Genomic DNA, 24,658 nt, shown 5'->3' with positions numbered 1-24,658 from the left:
AAAAAAAAAGACGTACCTTGTTGGTATGAGTAGTGTTTTTCAATTCTTTCAAGTCTAGTTTAGTCATCTTATCCTTAGGCTCGTTCTCATTCACATACAATCTCAATTCATTTATATATCTCTCATTTACTCGAGCTTCATAATTGTGATATAAGTTTATGATAAATTGAGTTCAACGTTCATGGAAGGGATTGAAACATAATTGAGAAATATTGAAATTTGAAAATTTAAATTGAATTTATTTTATATAATTGAGCTATGAAAAAATTATAGAGTAAAACTATTCTAAAATAATAGTTTAAATTATAAATTTAATTTATCAACTTTTAGAGTAAGTTATTAAATTTTAAAACTTTTTTAAATTTGTGTAAGTTTCTAAATTTAAAAAACGTCAAATAAAATATTAAAAATGAATTTTAAGTAAAAACGTGAATTTATTAAATATAAAATTAAAAGTTTATAATTTTTTTGGGATAAATTTGAAAATTAAGTAGTGAAAGTGAAAGCCTCCTTTTGTAACTTAAAAACAACCCGGTCGGGTGAAGCCGGAGTGGTTGAACCGGTATTTGACGGTTATAGTGGTCCAACTAGCGATTGATCATCTCGCGCCACATTGCATCAACAAAATCATTAAAGAATTTCACTCTTCTCAAATTCTCGCGGAGTTTATTCTCTCCATCAATTTAGCCACCCATTCCTCCCCGCCATTTCTTCATCCCCAAATCAGGACTTCCTTTGGAACTTCCATGGCCTCCCTTGACCCAGTTTCAGCAGGTCTTCCCGATTTCTCCACCTCCATTGGAGTTCCAACTTCCATAGCTTCTTCTTCAACCCGATTGCATTTACAGATACCTTTGGATTCATTCTATATTTTCTCAACTCGAAGACTATGGGCCTCTTTCTTATACATGTGTAATCGCACTTTTTTTTTGTTCTTCACCTTTATCGTCGTGATCGTACGACTATCAATTACTCGGAATCTCCTCTTAGCTCAGCGTTGCTGATTGCGATGGATACCTAAAGGGAGTATCCGTTACATTGCCATGGTTTTGAATCATCGCAATTTTAGCTTTCTATGCGAACTTATATTGGGGAATTTTAAGCACTAGGAAATGCATGTAAAGAAGATAACCGGATGCTGTCTATCTCATATTTTGTTGTTTATAGTCATTGTTCTAAGTCGATTTCCGACTATCCGTTGTGAGGATGAAGATGATTACCGTCAGAAGGGTGACCCGGCCTTACTTTCTTCGGTCACACAGATAGTTAATGGTCGGCTCACGAATATGACACGCATTATAAGCAAGGACATTGGTACAAATTGGGGGTTCTGTGTAAAAGATTTGTGCGTATTCATGTGACATAGTTTGCTACTTACTATTTGTTGTATTCATGTTCTTATCTTGATAGCTCCTTGCTTTCTACCAGGGATTCCGATTGGAATGGTGCATTCAATTATCAGGATAACATCGATTTCTTAACTAAGTGTATTAAGAAGACAAAAGGTATAGTATTATAAGTAAAGTTTTTATTCTCTTTAATCGATATGAAGGTTATAGGCTAAACACTATATTTTTAATCTTTGATCGTATCATCTAATGTCATTTTAGTCTTCGAGGTGAGAGGAACTGCACGAAGATGTGTTGGTTGAGGGGTGATCGACCTGGTTCTTTAAAATTAGGATAACGAAAGAAATTTGTATCCATTCTGGTGTAGTCAATGTGTCTTTCTTGATCTGTAATTCCTTTTTCCACAGATATGGCATTCTTACTTATTTGAATGATCTTCATCGTATAAGAAAAAAAAAAAAAGTTCAAGAATTACAAAATATGGGACTATAGGGGTCCATATAATACAACCCTAGAAAAAGAGAAAATTTTAACAGAGGTGAGCATACAACTAGATATCAATTGTTAGAGCCAAAATTAAAAATTGAACAAAAATGCAACGACCAAATGCGACATAGGTTGAATCGTTTTGGGGGATAATGCTCTAGTGCTTTCACTGCTATCTATTTTACCTACAAACTCAAAATCAAGAAATAAGTAGAGTAATTGTTATTACACTAGAATGTAGATGACATATCCTCCTTTTTAGATGTCAGTGGCTGTCTGTTTATGTATCTCCACGGCCTCATTATACATTCAAATGAAAAAGAGTTGAGCTAGTTGAATTGGTTGCATTCATTTTTATCATCTTTCTTTTCTATCTTCATTGCTCAGTTATTAACATTTTTTTACGTCTTACAACTTTTCCTCCCTATTAATTTCTTAACAGGAGATCTTACAACACGACTGTGTACTGCAGCTGAGCTTAGATTCTTCTTCAGTAGTTTCAGAGCGAGGGGGCCAGATTCAGGGATCACGTACACTTACATAAAACCTAACAAGAACTGCAATTTAACATCGTGGGTTTCTGGATGTGAACCAGGTTGGAGTTGCAGTGTTGGAAAAGACAAGGTTGACCTTAAAAGTACAAAGTTTCCTTCTAGAACGGAGGATTGTCAATCTTGTTGTGAGGGTTTCTTTTGCCCTCAAGGTCTTACATGCATGATACGTAAGTATGTGATTAAATAATCTCTTGTTATTTTCTGCCCTCATTCTGAACTTGATGAAATCTCACTTGCTTAAAAGAGTACTTCTGTATTTGGGAATCAATTAAATACAAACCATAAGGTGTAGAATGCTTTCTACGAAAACAAAATTTTGTTAACAAGCATATAAAATACTTTGAGCTAAAACTGCGTTTACATTGTATTTCCCTAACCAGGAAGCTAACTTGATGTACTCTGGACTAAATATTTTTCGTAGTTTATTGTTTATAAGTTGTTACTTAATTTTCAAGAGTTTGCCAGTATTTTTGATGATTCATTATGGATTACGTAGTTAAAGTGTGGTTTATGCTTTAAAAGGATTCAAACAGTAAATTTGTTTACTTTGTGTTTCCCTAACCAGGACGATACCTTAGCGTACTTTGTACTCAATATTTCTGACAGTTTGTTGTTTATTAGTTATAATTTAATGTTCAAGCTCTTTCCCGACATTTATAATTTGATTTATTTAGCTGGTCTGAAAGTCTTGAATGAAATATTTGAACATTCACCTAACATGTTCACTTTCTTTTTTCCCAAAAAATCAAATGAAGCTTGCCCGTTAGGATCTTATTGTCCTTTTGCAAAACTGAATAAGACAACTGGAATATGTGATCCGTAAGTTCATACCCCTTGTCAAAGTCATTTTCCACTTAAATTACTAAATTTTATGTTGTGCCTATGTCTCTGAACTTTGTGATATGATCTGTAGGTATAGTTACCAGATACCTCCCGGACAACCTAATCATACATGTGGAGGAGCAGATTTATGGGCCGACGTTCGAAGCAGCAGTGAAATTTTTTGTTCACCTGGATCATACTGCCCTACTACAACAAGTACAGTTACTTGCAGTAGTGGGTATTAATCCTCATCTGTGTACTCGCACTGTTTGTCATGTATCTCATCTTGATTTCTTCAAGGGCCTACATGAACTGCTAATTATTTTATTTCACATTAGTATGTGATAATTACTTTCTTCCTAGTACCTAGTTTACATTAGTATGTGATATTTGCTGTCATTCTCACAGTGTCGGTGTTCTAATCCATGTTCTTACTTCTGTGTTAGGCATTACTGCAGGATGGGTTCTACTTCTGAACAACGTAAGTCGTGCAAGTTAATTCTCATGGCATGCCATTTGTTATCAACTTGAAAATTGAAATGGTATTAAATTCTATATAGTAAGCTAATTCTGTTGAAGTATGCGAGTCCTTTTAGTTCTATCTATTTGCATAACATTTATTTTGGGTTATTTGTAATGGAAGTTCAATAATATCTAGGATGAGATGACCTTCTTTAAATATGGTGTATGACACGGGAGAAATATAATTGTAAAAGTAAAGGGATGAAGTTGATGGGAAGTAGAATTTGAAATGGAAATTTCTGATGATGTTGATCTTTATTACTATTGAAAGAGAATAATACAAAGGATTTACGAAGTATTCCAGGGGCTTACTTCTCTTCCAAAGAAAAAGGGCTTCAAACCCTTTCCTATTTTGGTTTGGAGCATGCACCAATCTAAGCCTTAAGAGAGTAAAGGGAAGTAAAGAAATATAAGATCAAGTCGAAAAAAAGCCTATACAGAAAGTGGCTTTCAACAATTTGAACAAGGATATAGATTAAATGAATTGAAGACCATTGAGATCGACCACTTTTCCCTTATTTCTAAGTATGAGTGCGCAAGGGACATTGTCCATCATGATGAATAAAATGGGGTAGAAGGGAATGCCTATCTAACATCTCCGAAGGCTATTATGAAATTAGAGTATTTAGGCAATTGCTCATTCGTATAAATTCCTTCTTCTACTTTTACTTATGCTTGCTTACATGATGTTAGAGGTTTTGTTGCAAAATGTCTTGGTTATCAAGTGCACTTCTGTTAACAGTGGACAAGACATCATAAAGTTGATGAAAGGGATTTTAGAGTGGTTGGCAGTCAACATACTGGGTCATAGTTGGTGTTTGACTTTATATTTCTATAAAAGTGAGGGTTCTGCATGTTTTTCTGGATTTTAGTACTGTTGTACATCATTGACATTTAGTTGGTGACATATCATTTGGAGAAGGTGTTTTAACTAGGGCTGGATCACAATTTGATAAGCTGTCTGGTAAGAAGGAAAGCTCAGTTAGGATTTGATGGTTTTCATCTTTCATCACGTATTCACCCTTCAGAATTTTGTTTTGGAACGGTTGATTTTGGTAATACAGAACAATGGATGCCATATGGTTTGAGGTAATGCACTTAGCTTAGATATTAACTGGACAGAGGATATCGAGGCAAATAGAATTAACAAAATTGAGAGAGATGTAAAAGATAGAAAATTTTAGCAAAAGGGGAGAAAGAGGGAAAAAGTGATCCAAAAATGGATTTGACCTTCGGTTTCAGGGTATGTCTGACCAAAGATTTTACTCGACTAGAATTGTAAAAAATGTGGCATAAAAGTTTCTACTCACTAAAACTTGAGACGTGGTTAGGCTAACAAGTTGAACCGAATCACAGATGTGCACCCGCACTTTGTCTACCCACTTTACTTAATGTGTTTCAATCAATGTGCTCAGCGATGATGTTGCCTTATTTTCCAGCAATGACTGGTGAAGGTCATGGGAGAAAATCAGGCACAAAATTGGGAGATATAAGAATATAGGTGGGAAACATAATGATCATAATAATATATTATTTACGTTCAACAATTGCGAAGAGCCAACTAAGACTATGTGAGGATACATGATTAGAATGAAGAATTATATTCAAGAAATTCTGGAAGTACTATCCAAGGATAAAATACTATAGAAACTAGTCCGGATAATAATATTTTCCTTTCCTGCTCCATATTTAAATTTCATTGTCAAGGATTTATTGTGCTTTTCTCGAGTAACTTGTTTATGGAAAATAAAATGATCCATGATTAGCAAACTTTCTTTTTAGAAACCCATTTCCCACGAAGTAAGAATTCAAAAGTTCTCATTAGGAGGCTTTTGGATTTTCAAAATCTGTTTAATCCATTTACAAGTTCTAGGTACCACCTCGAGAATTTGACATAACAATGTTATACATGAATAAATATAGGTTGGCCCGACTTGTAACCTTTGCATAAATTTGAAGAAAATATTGAATGACTATCTGACTTTTTTCCAAACTCATTCCTTAATTTTTCCGTAGTTTTTATTTGAGAAATCTTAAATTACCTTGTAATCGTATAAGGAGTTCAACATTCACCCGATTACAATAAATTATTTTTAGTAATGGTTTTGCAGCATGCTTCCAGTTGGCAACCTGCAATCCACATACTGCAAACCAAAATATACATGCCTATGGGGTCATGCTCATTGTAAGTAACTCTATTCTTTTCCCTCTTGCATATGTTTTGGAATGATAGCTGACATCAAATCTTGATTCGATACAGGCTATTTTGGCTGGATAGGTAGATGTCGTTCTCATTTATGATTCTGGATGTCATACTAATTTTCTTCTAAGATTAGAACTATGCAAGTTTGTCAAATTGCACTCTAATAACCCTTCTTTCAGTCGTGTTCAATGACTTTTCATTCATGATCATTCTATTTGCAGAATTTTTGGTGTAGTCATAGATTGGACGCTTCTTGGCATAAAATGAATAACTAACGTATACATTTGTGAAACCATTTTATGCATTGTCAAAAGCCTCTTATTCTGAATGTTCTTCTGCTTATTTAATAGAAATTACTTTTAGTATGGTAGGTTATTGGATTGCTTCTTTGCTGTCAACAATGTATATTGATATTGCTCACATCTTTGTAGGTTGCATTAAGTACTATACTGCTGATCATTTATAATTGTTCTGACCAAGTTCTTACTACACGGGAAAGGAGGTTGGCAAAACGAAGGGAAGCTGCTGCAAGACATGTTCGAGAAACAGCACAAGCCCGTGAAAGGTGGAAATCTGCAAAAGATGTTGCCAAAAAGCATGCAACAGGATTGCAAGAACAATTGTCACAGAAATTTTCTCGTAAAAAATCATTGAAGCAGACAGATCAGTCGAAAGGTTTGGGTCAATTACCACCTGTACATCCAGGCAGTTCAGGTGCATCAGAGCAACAGTCTGCTACATCAAAAGGAAAGAGAAAAGATAATAACCTTACAAAAATGTTGCAGTCCATTGATAATAATCCAAATAGCAACGAAGGATTTAACTTGCAGATTGGAGATAAGAATATCAAAAAGCATGCACCAAAAAGCAAACAAAATATAATTACTCACAGTCAAATTTTTAAGTATGCTTATGGTCAGCTAGAGAAGGAGAAAGCAATGCAACAGCAAGCCAAAAACTTGACTTTCTCAGGAGTGATTTCGATGGCCACTGATACTGAAATTAAGACTAGGCCTGTGATTGAAATAGCTTTCAAAGATCTTACTCTGACATTGAAGGGGAAAAACAAGCATATAATGAGGTGTGTCACAGGGAAGCTTATGCCAGGTCGGGTTACAGCAGTCATGGGTCCATCAGGGGCAGGGAAAACAACATTTCTAACGGCTTTGGCAGGGAAGTCAACTGGGTGCATTATGACTGGTTTAGTTCTTATAAATGGAAAACCCGAGTCCATCTATTCATATAAGAAAATTATAGGTTATGTACCTCAAGATGATATAGTGCATGGAAATTTGACGGTTGAGGAGAACCTCCGATTTAGTGCTAGGTGCAGGTATGCCAATTTTCTTTATTCAGAACTTCACCACTCTTTACCTAAATATCAAATCACATTCTTATACTGCGACATAACGTGAATGGTGACTAGACTTGCTTGGATGCTAATTATCCTCAACTTACCTTTTTTAAAATTTTTGGATTTTATACATGTAAATTTTATCACCATTTTGAAACCAACACTAATTTCCACTTTGCTCTTGGTTGCATGCTGCGTGTAATTTGACTGTAAAATTCTTGTTTCAGAAAAAAGATACTGTAAAATTCTAACTGGCGATGGTCAAGTCAGAGGATATTGCGATAATTGTCAATCCTAACCTTTTACCTCTACAAAAATTTAGAATTTACACCAGTGGGTTGGGTCTGTTAAAGCAAAAAATGGGAATATTTTGGTTAAATATTGTTTGTTCCATATTGATGGATTGTTTGACTTCGTAGATTGTCAGCTGACATGCCAAAACCTGATAAAGTTCTTGTGGTAGAAAGAGTTATTGAGTCCTTGGGATTACAAGCAGTGAGAGATTCGCTTGTTGGAACTGTGGAGAAAAGAGGAATCTCTGGAGGTCAAAGGAAACGAGTTAACGTTGGGCTTGAAATGGTCATGGAACCTTCCTTATTGATCCTGGATGAGCCTACCACTGGTCTAGACAGTGCATCTTCTCAGTTACTTCTTCGTTCACTTCGGCGGGAAGCCCTTGAAGGTGTGAACATCTGCATGGTACTTCACCAGCCTAGGTATGTATAGCATCCTTTCACCAACATTATGTGGAACTTTAGACTGCCATTCCTCACGATACTTGTTCAATACTCCTTAAAATATATATGAACATAATTATTTTTTGGACCGTCGATTATTTATACCTGACTTTAGCACACACATTTATATACACACACGCACACACACATTGGCATCAAAACCTTGAAATCATTGGTAATTCATAGACAATTCCCCTCTCTCCGAATGGGCTCTTCTAATTTTTTATTACTTTTACTTTGCCTTATTTGGTTCTGCAGTCATAAATAAACTCATTTTCATTTTTTTGGAGTCAGCTATTCGTTGTTTAAGATGTTTGATGATTTGGTCCTTCTCGCCAAGGGTGGGCTTACTGCGTATCATGGACCTGTAAAGAAAGTTGAAGAGTACTTCGCTGGTATAGGGATCACAGTGCCAGACCGTGTTAATCCGCCGGACCATTTCATTGACATTCTTGAGGGTCTGGAAAAGCCGAAAGGAGTTACTCACGAACAACTTCCTGTCCGGTGGATGCTTCATAATGGGTATCCAGTACCTCCAGACATGCTGAAATTATGTGATATTGATACAGCTGCAAGCGACTCAACACATGGACAAAATACTAAAGATGATGCTGGAGAACCATCTTTTGCTGGCAATGTAAGGCAGGACGTGAAGTCTAATGTTGAAATGCAGCATGATCACTTCTTAAGTCATAAGGATCTATCTAATCGAAGAACACCTGGTTTAGCCAGGCAGTTTAGGTATTTCATTGGAAGGTAAAAATTATAAATCTGTCTTAATTACTTGAACTATGCTGGTTGACAAGGATATGCCATTCTTTCAAAACAATTAAAGACCACTTTTTAATTAAATCTAAATATCATTCAACACATTGAATATTGAAAAATTTAGCCCACTTCTTATGCCTCTCTATTTTTTTTTATCCCATCCCTCTTTTTAAATTTTTTCTCGCCCACAAAACTCTTTTGTCCCTATATGGCCGTAAATTTTTCTCTCTTAAACTTTTATATCCTTTCCTCTTTAATATTTTTCTCTCTCATAAAAATGCATTAATCAGAAATCACTTTTATAAGCATGAAACCAACCATTAAAATGATTTATAATTAAAAAAAATTATTAAAGTAATTATAGTTAAATTACTTGGGGTAAAAACACTTAAAATCATTAGCAAACATGCACTAAATTAATTTAGTGAAACATTGACAACTGTGGAAGTGTACAGGCAAATTTCAATTTTGTGCTTGTAACTTTGCCATTGGTCTGGCTTATTGAATAGTTTGCAACTGTAGGCATCTTTATGATTGTGTGTGTGTTTGTTTTTTTTTTCTCTCTTAAATAATAATAATCGTTTTGTACATGGTTTTTCTCGTTTTGTCAGGGTGACCAAGCAGCGACTACGAGAAGCTAAAATTCAGTTGACTGATTACTTGATGTTATTACTTGCTGGAGCCTGTTTAGGAACTCTTGCTAAAGTGAATGATGAAACATTTGATTCCCTTGGCTATACTTTCACCGTCATTGCTATCTGTGAGTTGCCATGCGTGAAGTAAATAGCTTGTATAATGCCTTTAATTTACTGTTTATCTTGATTACTGCACCAATGAAAGTGGTGATGTCTTGCATCAAACATACACCTGTAGGTTTTTTTAAAACATATATTCAATAATAGTTTGGATCACTTGATTATACGCCATGACAATAGTAACTTCTCCACGAACACAATTCAGACACTGCATAGTCTATATGCTTGATTACCGACAGTCTGAAGTTCATCCCACTATATGTCTTATGTCATATGCTATTTGCTTATTTGCAGCCCTACTCTTTTTGCAGCCCTCCTATGCAAGATTGCAGCATTGAGATCGTTTTCCCTTGACAAATTACAGTACTGGAGAGAGAGTGCATCAGGGATTAGCAGTCTGGCGCATTTTCTCGCTAAAGACACACTTGACCTTTTCAATACAATCATCAAGCCGCTGTTTTATCTGTCTATGTTTTATTTCTTCAATAATCCAAGATCATCTTTTTCAGATAACTATATCGTTTTAGTTTGTCTAGTGTACTGTGTGACTGGAATGGCCTACGCATTTGCCATCTACCTTCAACCGGCTCCTGCCCAATTGGTACATACTCATAATTTACAATGCTAACTTATGACATGAAAATTAAGATTGCAGCATTTTTACCTTTTTCGAGCAATAGTCCTCCCTGTCTTGGGTGTCACATTTAGTGTTCATTATTTGGTCTGAGGACAAAAAGTTGATTCTCCTTACTTAACTTCCTCTTGCAGTGGTCCGTGCTTCTTCCTGTAGTTTTGACCCTCATTGCGAACCAAGAGAAAGACAGTCCAGTAGTCAAATATTTAGGAAACTTATGCTACCCTAAGTGGGCACTCGAAGGCTTTGTCATCGCAAATGCAGAAAGGTAATTTGTATCCTCTTCCTCCCGTTTTATCCAGAATATAAGAATCTATAGCATGTTCCTTAGAATGCAATCATTTTAGCATACTTCAGCTTGCATATGACAAACAAAAATACTAGTAATAAATATTCGAGATGTATGCACGGTTAATATTGTTATTGTGACTAGAACAATATTCAATGTCCATGTTGAAAACAAATGCTAGAATTTAAATATTTGTTCTTGAAAACTGGTAATATAAATCACCAGTTGGTTGAGAAATCTTGGGACTTCAAAGAATTTTAATTGGTCTATAAGTTTACTTCTAAATGGATTTGAGGGCCGGGAATTTCAAGCCTCTGCCTGATGATTTTTGCAAGATCAATTGAAGAAACGATCGTTTCAATCTTAGTTATATGCAAAAACAGCTTTATATTTAATATTTGGTTCAGAAATCAGAGAAGAATCACTTTTTTATTTTATCTTTTGTACCTAATTGGAATCAATAGTTATTTATGGAACCATGACCTTGATCTTGGTTCCAGATTTCTTGCTAAAATAAAACGGTTCTAATTGGAATAATTATGCTGTATTATCAATTGAAAAACAAGTGTTGTGACTGTCTAATGTCCTGTCAGGTATTCTGGTGTGTGGCTGATAACTCGCTGTACTTCACTGATGGAAAATGGGTACGATCTTCATGACTGGCATCGTTCTTTAGTGATGCTCATCTTGTTTGGCGTAGTCAGCCGTGTCACTGCTTTCTTTCTTATGATCACCTTCCAAAAGAAATGAGCTTAGTTAGTTCTTTCATTTTGCCAAGTTTCCATGGTAATTCATGGATCTCTTAGCCTATAGTAACTCTTGAAGGCCAAATTTTTAGTACATTGTACAGATTAGATTCAAATCTTCAACATAGATATACATGGCATTACTTGTTGCAGCTTAATGCCCATTTCTCGATACAGCAGCCAACTTACATTTGGACTCATCTTTCAAGGTTTTAAAACACTCTGTCATCTCCAAGTTGGATTGAAGGGATGATTAATTTGTCTTGGTTAAAAGATTTTGTTTCTAATTTTAATTTTTTTTATTAGAATGTCTGACTGAGAATGAAAAAGTTAGGATGTATCATTTACTTCTTTAAATTTAAATTTTAGTATAAAAATTCTCCAAATAGCCAAAGAATTTTATTCAAAAATATATTTCAAAATTCTCTAACAAATTGAGGGAAAAAAATAAATCGAGATGTCTTATAAATTATTATTATTATTATTTTTTTTTTTTTTGTGCATGCATTTATCTAAAATTTTGATATGTAAAAAAAAAAAAAAAAAAAAGAGAGAGAGAAAAAAAGAAAAGAAAAGAAAATCGGAATGTCCAACGGAATGGAAACGACGCGGTAACCTTATCAGGTTAAATTACACCCTACCATCCCAACGCCGTCAAAACGGTAACGTTATGTTACCAAGTCAAAGTGTCAAACCGTAAAACTGCTAACGAAATCCACGTGTATTCGTACCGGATTTCAAACGAGTATAAATCGAGTAAGAGAAACGGGATCGGAAAACGTTTGGAATCCGGCGAGCAAAAACGCCGTATAAATTAATTTCTCCTCTTAACCTCTCTGCCATCGCTCTTTTGGCGGTTTAAAAGGATTGCATTTGTATTTTTTTCTTTTCGGTTTGGAACCTCTGAACGCAACGCTCGCGTCTCTCCCCAATCCTCTAATCAAGCTGAACTCGGATCTTCAGCTTCCTTGCTGGTACTTCTCCTCTCCTCTGCGAATTTCGAATTTGTTGGTTTCTCTATTACTTTCTGCTTTAGATTCTGCCAGCTTATTGATCGATAGCTTTGATTCAGTGGACTCAATGGCGACTTGTAGTCAGTTTAAATTTACTGTTTGTTGGGCTTCCGGGTGATGAAGGAAAGTGAAGATCATAAGTTCTTCCTTTCTGTATTGTTTCCATTTTCTATTGCGTCAGATTGACTGTGCTGATTGGCTCCGTGCATTCCACCTGCTATTTGTTCCTTTCTTACTTCCACACTCCGAAATCTCATTTTCACTACCTCCGAACTCAAAATTTGATGCTTTATTCTGTCTGAACTGTATCTTTTCCCTTTCTGTATCCAATCACTGTCCGAGACTCTTTCTTTTGTGAATCTTTTGTGAATCTTATGTGAAATTTGGTCAATCTTTAGTTTTGTCGTCATTTTCTTTTGCATTGCATGACTTTTGAAGGTTATGCGACTAACGCAGAAATTAGGATATGAATACTTTATATTTAGGAGATATGTATAATATAGACTTAAAAAGGTAGATTTTTTTTTTAATTATGTTGCTTTATTTTCGTTGTTAATGACCTCGGTGGATTTAGTATAACAAGTTGATACGTTTTAAATTCTTCAAAATGTCAGTCTTTTAAACACAATTGCTAAATAGGTGAAATTGCACGTTGTGAGTCAACATGTTTTGTATGGTAATTGTGAAAGCACAGTCATTTAAGTAGAGGAGTGGTTCATTTGTTACCTAGAAGAATAGGAAGATTATATCTTTAGTTATGTGGCGTGAGCGTGACTGGTTGCAGTGTAAATTGTAGTTTATTTTATTCCTTATCAATGCTAGATAATGATCGCCAATTAGAACATAGTTGAGTGGATAAAGTATCTATTACCATTTCAAAGGTCGATGATTTGATTCCCCTCTATAATGGTTGAACTAGAAAGAATAGTAGCTACTGAGTATGTTGCGAACGTCTCCATCCCATACCTGAAAGTTTGACCCAAAAGATGAGAAACTTCTTCAAATGGAACTTGTGAGTTACACCATTTTGAAAGGAACGAACTTGAAGTGTGCCTTTTCAACTTAATATCTCTGATGGTATTACATCAAGGATGTAGAAGACTTCAATGAAGTGTTTTATCCCAGTAGTTGATTCTCGTTCACAAGAATAATTATGTTGATATGCCTTTTTATTTTATTTTATTATTATTATTATTATTATTTTTTTTTGTGTTAGAGCTACTAATCCGTATCAGAACATGTAGGATTGAGCTTAAGAGTAAATGGATCAAGAAGTGCATTTCTGCCAGAAGTTCACAAATATGAATTATCATTGGGTGAGAAGCTTTCTATTATCAAGAAGTAACTTATACATCTAACTGTTGTGCACTCCTTGAATGTATACCTTATATTGCTTGCCTCATCCTTCCAACATTGATATGTGTGAATGATTTTGATGATTTGAGTCTAAATAATTGGAGAGTTTTTATTATGTGGAAGACAAATAAATGCATGGTTATAAACTTCCAATGTATCGTCAGGTTCATATTGTGTAAATATCTAAACTTTGATAACATGATAATGTCCGCACCTTTGCTTAATATTGGAGAGTTTTTCTTATTATGGAGGAACAAATATAATGCATGGTTCCAAACTTCCAATGTATCATTATGGGCATATTGTGTAAATATCTAAATTTTGATAACATGATAATTTCAACACCTTCGCCTATCTACCCTTGTTAACCTATGGAGGTGTTCTTTGTAATAATTTTCCGATAGAATCTTGTTTTGTCTCCCATTTCATCATATAAATGATTTGTTTCTGTTTTCTAAATATCTAAAAGAGATAATATGAGCACCTTTGTAAGTCCTCATCAATTTTTGCCTTATCAGTTCTATTACCTTTTTACAGCATAATATAAATACATATGAGAGAGAATGCAGATATGAATATGCCATAAAATTAAGAATATGCAGGTATAAATGTGCCATGAAATCTTTAGGTGGTTATAAATAGAGGAAATTAGAAACTTGGGAGAACAATTTTGGATATAGTTAGTGGAAGAGTTCATACCTCTTGAAGTGCTTTGAAAACTTGTCATTTCTTTCTTAATTTCAATACTATATTTTGGAATTTTTCATTAGTTTTGTAGTTTACGGGAGAGTCTAGGCCTGTCTTGAAGGTCTGGGAACGCTTTTTGTTTTTCATCTCATATCACTACTATTTTCTGTGAATTCCATTTTGATTCTTGTTTCCTATTAGAGTAGTAGTCATTTCAACACATATCTCCTCTCTAAATTGCTTTACTTTACTTATTTTAATCTTGGTGTGATTTTTCATCAATTCTAAATTGTTAGTTTGTAAAATAAGATATGCTTCTCTGCATAATCACAATTTTAGCCTAACTTTTTTTTCTCTAGATATTATCTTTCTGACTTGTGGCGATTTTCTACTTTTTCTTCATAGGTAAAAGTGGAGGGATCTTTTCTTCCTGCACCATTAAATGAATCAAATGAAGTTGATCATTTTCTTGTGGAGCCTAAAAGCGACCATGAATTAGGAAATTGCTTGAGAGTTCAAGATTTCTCTCGTGACTTTGGCTACGAAATACAAACAAATGGCGGTGAACTCTTATGATCCATTCCTTATCCTTTTATTAGTGCAAATTTGCACTCTACTCACTGGGCTTCTTCCATCCATGTTCTTTTGTTTTAGCATTTGTTGGCGAACTGTAGTCTTATCCTATTTTCCCTATAAGCTCAACATATAGAAAGGGTCTTTATTGGTCTGATGTGAATATGTTTTGGAAACCTTTCCTTGTATATGTGGACAAATCCAGAAAAGTGATACTAATTATTGAGTTCAACATGCTTAGACATTTTTAATTTATTTTCCAATAGTTTTTTTACATCAGTAAGCAATCTAATCCTGGCCAATTTCTTTTATTACCTATAAGGTGGATTGGATTCTAATAGCAAGCAGGGACTCAAATATAAACTTAAATTGGAGTATGCTTCTATCTTATGATATTTTCATGTCATGTGAATTGATCATTTCATCATGTCTTAAAGTGGTAGAGAGGTTCAACCTTTGAGAATTAGACGAGGGAAAGTATAGATGTTGGTGTGCTAAATGATTGTTTCTTAGTTTTTGACCTCCTCATTGAAACTCTCTCCTCTTTTCGACCTTTAAGGGCCAAGTTATTTGCCTATGAATCCTACAATGATCTCCTCCTCATTGAAACTCTCTTCAAAGACAATTTTCCTTTGTCTTTTTCCCTCAATGATGTATTTTTCTATAGGAGCCAACACAGAGATCTGAATCATTTGTTGTCGGAGTGCAAGTTCGCTAGCTACCTTTTAAGCATTACAATTTAAACCCCTTAGGGAATGAAAATAAAATTTTTGGGAGAAAAAAGTTGGAAGGAGGGAGGGACAAAAAATTTTAGATAGAAAGAAAGTTAGAGAGTGCAAAAATACTCTGTGGAGAAAAGTTGGAGAGAAAAAAATTAGAGAGAAATAAAGTTGGAGAGGTAGTGTCAAATTTTCCCGAAATTAGGGTTGAAATGGGGTGAAATAGAAGGTTATTCTTGATATTTATAATTATAGTTATTTTTAAAATTTCTTGCCAGTCAATTTTTCCAAACTCACCCACCTTATACTATCAAAACCACGTAGTTTTGATTTCTCCCAAAGAAAACACTTCCACACCATCCAAACACTATTATTTTAGAAGGGGGCGCCAAGTAACTTTGGCCAAACAGGCCTTTTTGAGCTGCCATATGGCTGTGGTTCCACTCTTTTGTAGAAACCCTTTAGAGGGGGAAAGTTAGAACCTGTTAAGGCTCTTCTTTGGTCTGAGAGGAATAAGAAAGAATTCCAGAACTCTCACATTTGCTTGGATGTTTTTCAGAATTTAGTTAGATTCTTTACTTTCTGTGGAGTACTTTGTCCAAAGCCTCTTTTTCACTATGACGTTTATTTGATTTATGCCAATTAGGATTGATGTAAACCCATGGGTTCCATAGGCGTTTTCTCATCCCCTTTTTACCATTCCTCCTCTTGATTTAATATAACGGATGGGAAAACAAATACAAAAAAGAAAAAAAAAAACTTAAAAATGTAATACTCAGATTCAGAGTTAGCTTTATGCATTAATTGATTGAAGTGAAATGGAATTTTAGAGATCTTGATCAACTGCTGGATGATGTCGATGAATTAGGGAATTCCATGCAATAAACAATCTGCTAAATACATGTGAAGTTTATCTTCTCATTATATATATATAATTTTTTGTTAGTCTTGTGTGGTTGTATGCTAACAAATTTCATATCTAGTCAATAATCTCAAGCCTCTGTTTCCCCTCTCTTTCTTTATCCCTGTTTTTCCTTATCTTTAATCACGTATTCTTAAAGCACAGATGCCGAAGTTGATGAAAATTCTTTCAGACAGAATAGGGGATTACAATTGGGAAAGCTAAGTTCAGAGAGTAAATCTCAGGGATCAAGCAGGAGTGATACTGATGCTTTTGAAATATCAGAATTGTCAGCAACAATGGTAATGGAGGCTGAATTCAACAATACACCTGTTGAGAGGAGTTTGACTCATGAGTTGTTCTCTGGTCTGAGGACCAGAGGTGGGTGTGCAACACCATTTGAAGGCAACATCTGCAATACGATACTTGATAATAATAATATCCATAAGTTCAATACTAATGAAAACTATCTTGAAAATGAGAAAATATCTGATGAAAAGGGTGATATTGTGGCAAGCAAACTTGCCAGTTGCTCAAGAGAGAGGAGATTGCGCAAGCCTACTCGAAGATACATAGAAGAATTTGCAGATTCGAAGTCTGAAAATAACAAGGGAAGGAGAAAACCTCCTACAAAAGATAAATACCTGAAAGTGACATCTACTGAGGAATCTAATCACATTAGACAGGTACAAATGTTGACCCCTAAAGATGAATTGCATTGTGGTACGTCTGTTCCAGTGCAGTCTCGATCTCAGAGAAGACATCCAGAGAAGCACGTACCAGTTTCAGTACGAGAGTTTTCTCTCTTGATATCTGTTCATCCTGCCAATATAATTATCATTGAAATTTCTCTGTTTTATCTGCCTTCCATATATTATTTGTTTTTTTTTTTTTTTTCTTTTTTGTGGTTCATTTGGTTTGGCCCAAAGTCTTTCTAGATTTAAAGTTGAAGTCACTTTATTGAAGTCATTCATGATGCCCTATCTTTTTTTTTTTTTTGAAACACATTCAATTTTGTACACCCGTGTGAGTTGTAAATGGACAGTATAGGCACATCTTGTTGTATATGTATAGGCACGTCTTTGATTGTTTCCTTTTTAGTAATAATTCAGATGATGATAGTATTCATCACTCAGAATATAAATTTTGAATTGCAAAATGTTGGTACTATAACTTTTGATTGATTTCTAAATAGTTTGACCTCAAATACGTGGTGCATCAAGAAATGATTGAACTCATCTCATCATAGGAATTAAAAGCTTTTAAGACTCGTGGTAAATTTAAGATGACTCAACTGCCTTTGACCGTGGACTTTCTTTTGTTTATATCTGGGGCCATTGCAGACCTGATACACTGGTGCTGGTGAAATACATTATTCTGATGTGCAGTTTTTACTGTCTGGTCTTCTGCCACTCCTTCCCGCTCACCCTTATTTCTTCTCTGTAATAATTCAGTTGCTTTTCTTCCCCCCTCCCAACCCTCTGTGTCTTTTTCCTCTATTATATTTGTTTGTGCTCGAGACCCCAAATATACGCAACTAATTATGCTATAGTTTAGAATTGTAAGTTCTGCTATAGTTGAGAATTGTAAGTTCTTTCATTCTACATTTCAGGGATTTCTGTCTGAAGACGAACCTTCTGCAACTGAGTGTAAAAATGTTTATTCATCTGCCAAAATATGTAAAAAGTATGATAGGAGGAAGCACCAGAAGATGTGGACCCTTACTGAAGTAATGCGATTGGTTGATGGAATTGCTGAATATGGAACTGGCCGCTGGACTCGTATAAAGAGGCACCTATTTGCGTCTTCTCCTCATCGTACGCCCATAGATCTCAGGGTATTTATCCATACACTATTCTGATTACTTCACATTTATCCAATGAATTTTAGTTATCTCGTTTTCCCTTCAGGACAAATGGCGGAATCTTTTGAAAGCTAGCTGTGTTAACATACAGAACAGTAAAGGGGTGAGCGTTTTTGTTCTTTATGCTTCACCTTTCTAGTGAATGTGAACTGTGCATGCCATAGATGAACCTCTTAATGATTTTTTGTCCATTTTCTAATTCCAATGAATCTGCATGCAAAGCAAATTTTTAGCATGCTTTAAGTCGGGTGAAAGAGTATTTAGTTACGGTTTTGTTTCAATTATACAGACTGAATGTAAGCAGCCACATGCCTCACGTCCACTGCCGAAGTCCCTTCTCCAACGTGTTTATGAGTTGGCCAATATATATCCATACCCGAAGGAGCGCAGTCCAAAATCAGTTAGAGAAGCTACACCTCCCATGTATCTTATTGAAAGTAACTCGTTGTCATTTAATTGGGGGCGGAAGAAGTATGAATGATATCTACATTGGAAGCAGCAGAAATGCCTTTGCAATGAAGTGGAAGTCTAAATAGTACTTACAATGAAAAGATCTCTGTTTCTGTTTTGATCCTTTTGTAACGGTGATATGCACTTGAAACTGGGAAGAAAATCTTCCATAATAAAAGCCGCGGAGCTAATTAACTGAGAAATCTAGTATCATCGATTCCATTTCCTTATCTTTTTTTCTTTTTTTTTTTTTAATTTGGGTAAATCATAAAATATTTCATGTACATTTTCTAATACCAATTGTTAATTCTTGAGAAGGCAGAGGTTCTCAGAATCTGTTGCAGTGAGGAAAGGAAGTCATGTTCGAGTCGGTAGTAATTTCTCGGGTGGAGGAGAAATATGCTTACCCCTCGAGCGAATATCTCCATAGAACAACCACTCTCGTGTCTTGTACTAACTCCAACTCATTTATGGGTGAGGTAAGTATGTAGTTTTACTATTCAATCTTTTTCAAATTGATTATTACTTTAATTCTTTGCCAGGGATGTATTTTTTCTATTCTCAAATCATTTTGTTTCTTCCCCATACTAGGTAATGTCTTATCTGGATTTGTGTTTACAGTATCTATCGTTTGGCATCAGTGTCTTCTTATTAATAGTCGTTTCTCTCATAGATACATGCATAAACATAGACATGTATACACTAAGGGATGACCATTATTAGTCCTTCGGATTTTCTAGCAGAAGGTATATGATTACTGGAGGAAAGCGCACCTCCCTCTACCCTCATACTCTGCCTACTCCTTGGAACATAGGAACATCAACAGCTAGAGCAAAAAGAACTAGGATCTTCTGATATGCTATATCAAATAGTACATATTAGCCTTCTAGATTTGCAATAGTTACCCACTTCCATTGTCATTTCCTTGCGAAGCTCCACCCTTCTCGTTGAAGTACTCTCTAGGCAAAGAGTGATGGTTGCTAATGCCACTTTCTGGGTGCTTGAAATTGCTCTTTCTGCTGTTATTTTCTTCAGCCGTTTTTGATTGCTTTAAGAAATGTTGGTTTCCTTGTTCATGAAACCCTGCCAAAGCAATCCTTCTTGAAGTCACTGAGCAAGTGTAGCTCAAGATCATCATTGATAAGATGAGGACTAAGAACTTCATCCTGGGGTTTCAAGTTTCGTACACTTAGATACATCAGAAATAAGGCTTCAGCATTTATAGAACAATAGCTAAGTTCTTAGATTTGATGATTAATATTTAAAAAATACCCTAGTGGTTTTATAATAGAAAGTTAGTATTAAAAATGAATTATGGCGTCTCCACCAGAAGACTAGACAAGATATAAAGCCTGTTTGAGTTTAAAGGTCAACTCGCTTTATTTAATAAGCGAATGGTTATGGTTGAAATAGTATACTTGGTCCACTTTATCAGCCTCACTAGGGAGCATTCACCTTCGTAATGGAAATCTTTACGAAGACCTAAATTTCAGTTAGGCATAATGATGTTTCCTGTTTGAGTTGCTAAGTGATGTCAATTTATAAATTGCAAACAGTAGTTTCTCACAATGTTTTGCAGCGAATCACCACTTAAAATATCCCTTTGAAGCATCCTTTTATTAGTGCCCTCAGTCTGGGTTCAGTTAAAGGGCTTTTTGGAAGGAAAATGCAGCGCAAGCACAAACCCACCGCTAACATATATTGTCCTATTTGGGCTGTCTTTTCCGGACTTTTCCTCAAGGTTTTAAAACGTATGTACTAAGGAGAGGTTTCTACCCCTTGGGAGCCCAGCGTCCTCGCTGACACACTATCCAGTATATGACTCTAATACCATTTATAACAGTTTAAACCTACCGCTGACATATATTGTTTTCTTTGGGCTTCTCTTTTTGGGCTTTCCTTCAAAGTTTTATAACACGTCCACCAGAGAAGGTTTTTACACCCTTGTAAAGAATGTTTTGTTTCCCTTTCCAATTGATGTAGGATCTCACAGAAATAGGGACTTTTAGTTAGATCTTAGTACATTATACAAAACCATATATTTTCAACTTGACATGCATTTAGCTCTAAGCTATAATACATAGAATTGATTCATTCTAGTCTATAAAGATATTTGAACATGGTTCCGAACAAATGTGTTCATTTCATTTCATGCATGTTGCAGTTACAAATGTGTTCATTTCATTTCATGCATGTTGCGGAGTCATAACCGCCTTTTGAAATTTACATACCAATAGCTTAGAATTTCTACATTTTCCATAGATTTTCATCTTATGTTTCTACTCTCTATCTGGTTGTTCATACCTAATGTATATTAAAATTAATTTAAAAATTCTAATTATCTGATGCTGATATAAGTGTAAAGCACACAATCCCTTCTTAGGTCATTAATGCATTAATGTTGAATGCTTCTACTGTTTATTTATATATTTATTTATTTTCGTTCCTATGCGAAATATGAATAAAAATAAAGCATGAATGAATGGGATGCTATGCTATATATGATTTATGATAAATAACTTCATCAATCATTTTTTTTAGTTTAACAATTGAAGGTTTAAAAAATAGATAATTGATTATAAGTTTAAATTTTCAAAAATCAAAACAAATATGTTGATGTTATTTGGGTATTTGGATTAATTAGAATGGTATATTTATCGAAGAAGTTTCCTTTTGTATACGTTCAAATATAATTTGTAGGGTTGATTGAATTAAGTATTCCCGATCGATCTATTAGGTAAAAAAAAAAAAAATTATTCGTAAATTATCTACTAATTCACAATTCATCTCGTTATCATAGGCAAAACGAGATATTTTAACTTGGTTGAATGCAACTCCAACAAATTAGCAAATTCAATTTTTTTTAAAAAAAAACCCTTTATTTTATTAAAAATTAAAATAACGAAACTCCATTGAATTCTCATATAATTGTCCCACAATAGAGATCAAAACAAGAAAAAGTGAGGAAAACAAACCAAATGCTTCCAAGAGGGAAGCATGGGAAGTTATAAATGGAAAGATATGGGGCAAAATTAATATTTAAATGAAAATAAATAAATAATAATAGTGCCAGCTTCTCTGACCCGCGGGGCATGTTATCACTTTCAACTGCAGCTTGTTAGATCTGAGAACTGCATCTTGACTCTATCATGTTCATCAACCATCCCAGCCCAAATTCAAATCACCATATCATTACCTTTTCCTTCTTCACTTTCATGCCAATTTTGGGAATAAAAAAGACAGCATCTTTATTCAGTACTATGCAAATTAATTGTTGCATGCCAACTAGCTAGCTGCCTACATTTCTCTGAATCTTGAGTGAGCTCGAGAGTTTGGGTTTGCTATCTGTGTTGTGAATGTGGGGAAAGGTTTTGCCCACTTCAAAACAGAAAGGCTTGGGGTTGGGGTTCTTTCAGTTCATAACCTTGTATCAAGATTTACGGACCAAGGGAGTTGAGCTGAGCATACTATTAATAGTGCTGTAGAACTTTGGCCGAATTCTATGTTGAATGACATGACTCTTTCGAGTTTTACGGTTCGGAATACAAATGTTATTACATCTGCTTTGAAGTTAAGAGTTGAATGATGACTTTAGTATCAGTAGTGTACTGATGAATGATGTATAGATGTAAAGAAGTGGGTTTGGATATTCTGTGAAGTAAAAATGATGTCAAACAACCACAAGACATATCAAGCAAGAATCTTGGCCCATGCCCATCCCATCTTTCCCCACACACTTGATCATCATAATGGCCACAGTTCAAATATATGTCCCGTTCAACTCATTTTACCTTTAATAGTTCAAGCCCACCGCTACTAGATATTGTCCGCCTTAACCTGTTACCTATCGCCGTCAGCCTCACAATTTTAAAATGCGTCTATTAGAGAGATGTTTTCATACCTTTATAATAAATGCTTTGTTACTCTCTTCAACTAATGTGGGATCTCACAATCCACTTCCTTTGGAGATCCAAAGTCCTTGCTGACACACCGTCTGGTGTCTAGCTCTAATTACATTTATAACAACTTGAACTCAACACTAATAGATATTGCCCGCTTTTGTCCGTTACCTATCGCCATCAGCCTCACAGTTTTAAAACGCATATGTTACGAAGAGATTTTCACACGCTTATAAAAAAATGTTTTGTTCCCCCAACGTGGGATCTCACAATCCACTCTCTTGGAAGCCTACAACTTCGCTAGCACACCATCCCGTGTCTGGCTCTGAATACCATTTGTAATAATTTAAGCTCACCGCTAGTAGATATTGTCTGCTTTAGCCCGTTACCTATCGCCGTCAACCTCACAGTTCTAAAACGCGTCTATTAAAGAGAAGTTTCCACACTTTTATAAGAAATATATTGTTTCAGTCACCAATCGATTTTTCGATCCAAATCGAAAAAGGAAAAAGCTCATAATTCCTCATGAGGTAATAAGATTAAATCCTTAAATTATAAAACATTTCCCTAGGAATGAGAATATTTTCAGCTTTCTTTCTTTATTTACAAACAGACTTGAGAAGAAGATTAAAAAAAAAGGTCCAGATAGGAGGAACTGACAACTGAGAGGAACCAAATCTAGGCTTCAATACCAAAACAAACAAAAATATATGTAAATTTTATTGAAATTTAAGTAGAAAGATGTTTAAAAACTGAAATAAAAGTTATGTTTGAGTGAGAGCGGCCCATCACCTGCGCCCAGATGTGATGCTGCAGACAAGCTTATCCCAAAACCATCTGCAGCAGATGAAAGAAAAATGGATAGCAATGCAGCTGCTTTCTGCATATTGCCATGTTCCTTTTCAACTCAGAACTGCTCCCAACAATTCAAAGATGATTTGGGGTACACATCAATCCATGAATCCCTTGATTTTATAACAAGAAACATAACTAATGAAGATGAGATTCAATAATCCATAGTGATCATACAGAATTAAACTCTACCCTTCAAAGAAGGCCTGTTTTGGTTTGGAAAGTGATGTTGAGATTGGGCACGTACGATAGGGAAAATCGGATGAGCTAGAGCAGGAAACATTGGGCATCCTTGCCAGGAAGACAAATAGTAAAGTCGGGCGAAGAACTTGCTAATCCAACCAAAGGAAATTACGTAGGGTCTCGAAAGGGCTATAAAGAATCTCATTCTTTCCTCCCTTTATTCTTCAGTTTTCGAGATCGATATAGCCCTCTCGGAACAAAGCTAGGTTGATAGTGATACGTAACGGGTGGGATCAGAGTGAGACACCAAGTGGTGTGCTAGCGAGGACACTAGGCCTCAAAGGGGAGGTGGATTGTAAAATCTCACATCGGTTGAAGAGGAGAACAAACTATTCCTTATAAGAGTGTTGAAACTTCTCCCTAGTAGACGCATTTCAAAATCATGAGACTGATATCGATACATAACAGGCTAAAACAGACAATATCTATTAACGGTGGATTTGGGCTATTACATCGTCACTATGCCCAAGAAAGAAAGTTATCTTCATCCCCTACACTTCAAATCTCATCTCTTGTCCACTCCAATCATGTGGGGCCATAACAAAATTAACTTCAAGCAAGAACTTCGGGAAAAAAATCAGTCAACCATTACTCCTTTGCCTAACACCATTTTTCCATATTTGAATATATAAAATCTCATCTCAAAACTATGCAATGAATGTTCGTACAATTGGTATCATCTAGAGATGCAACAATATAATAAAGTAAATTGGTACAGCCAGGCAAGGTGCATCTACCATGATATATATAATGCACTGTCAGAGGGAAAATGGCATACAGAAACGGAGCCCACTGCTTAGCTATATCTATAATGTCAACCATCTAATAGTGTTCTTCATCCGCTCTTATATATACCTTTCAGTTTCTCCATCACTAGCCAAA

The 24,658-nt window shown here is 35.2% G+C and overlaps 2 protein-coding genes across 6 annotated transcripts; both read left to right on the top strand.

Moving 5' to 3' along the window:
* Window positions 1–674: 674 nt before the first annotated feature.
* Window positions 675–11,374, top strand: LOC111478403 (putative white-brown complex homolog protein 30). 2 transcript variants are annotated; one of them, XM_023122635.1, is made up of 14 exons: window positions 675–1,345; window positions 1,429–1,505; window positions 2,278–2,556; window positions 3,145–3,208; window positions 3,303–3,449; window positions 3,658–3,692; window positions 5,845–5,918; window positions 6,368–7,269; window positions 7,710–8,006; window positions 8,322–8,783; window positions 9,407–9,555; window positions 9,862–10,151; window positions 10,319–10,452; window positions 11,067–11,374. In XM_023122635.1, exons 1-14 carry the CDS (start codon window positions 1,113–1,115, stop codon window positions 11,221–11,223), a joined length of 3,300 nt encoding a protein of 1,099 aa, XP_022978403.1. In that variant the 5' UTR covers window positions 675–1,112; the 3' UTR covers window positions 11,224–11,374. The 2 variants fall into 2 exon arrangements, with proteins under 2 accessions (XP_022978403.1, XP_022978404.1); XM_023122636.1 differs by lacking the exons at window positions 10,319–10,452; window positions 11,067–11,374 and having other exon boundaries at window positions 9,845–10,013.
* Window positions 11,375–12,044: 670 nt separating this feature from the next.
* On the top strand, window positions 12,045–18,985 carry LOC111477818. Of its 4 annotated transcripts, none has more exons than XM_023121725.1 (7): window positions 12,045–12,193; window positions 13,477–13,548; window positions 14,681–14,837; window positions 16,634–17,154; window positions 18,081–18,305; window positions 18,379–18,435; window positions 18,622–18,883. In XM_023121725.1, the coding sequence occupies exons 2-7, from the start codon at window positions 13,495–13,497 to the stop codon at window positions 18,811–18,813; spliced, it is 1,206 nt and encodes a 401-aa protein (XP_022977493.1). In that variant the 5' UTR covers window positions 12,045–12,193; window positions 13,477–13,494; the 3' UTR covers window positions 18,814–18,883. The 4 variants fall into 4 exon arrangements, with proteins under 4 accessions (XP_022977493.1, XP_022977490.1, XP_022977492.1 ...); XM_023121722.1 differs by having other exon boundaries at window positions 12,046–12,193; window positions 16,634–17,256; window positions 18,622–18,985; XM_023121724.1 differs by having other exon boundaries at window positions 12,046–12,193; window positions 14,681–14,834; window positions 16,634–17,256.
* The last annotated feature ends 5,673 nt before the right edge of the window (window positions 18,986–24,658 follow it).

This window comes from Cucurbita maxima, unplaced genomic scaffold (assembly GCF_002738345.1).
Source record: "Cucurbita maxima cultivar Rimu unplaced genomic scaffold, Cmax_1.0 Cma_Scf00004, whole genome shotgun sequence".
Classification (NCBI taxonomy): Eukaryota; Viridiplantae; Streptophyta; class Magnoliopsida; order Cucurbitales; family Cucurbitaceae; genus Cucurbita; species Cucurbita maxima.
This window is presented reverse-complemented; position numbering and strand designations above follow the sequence as displayed.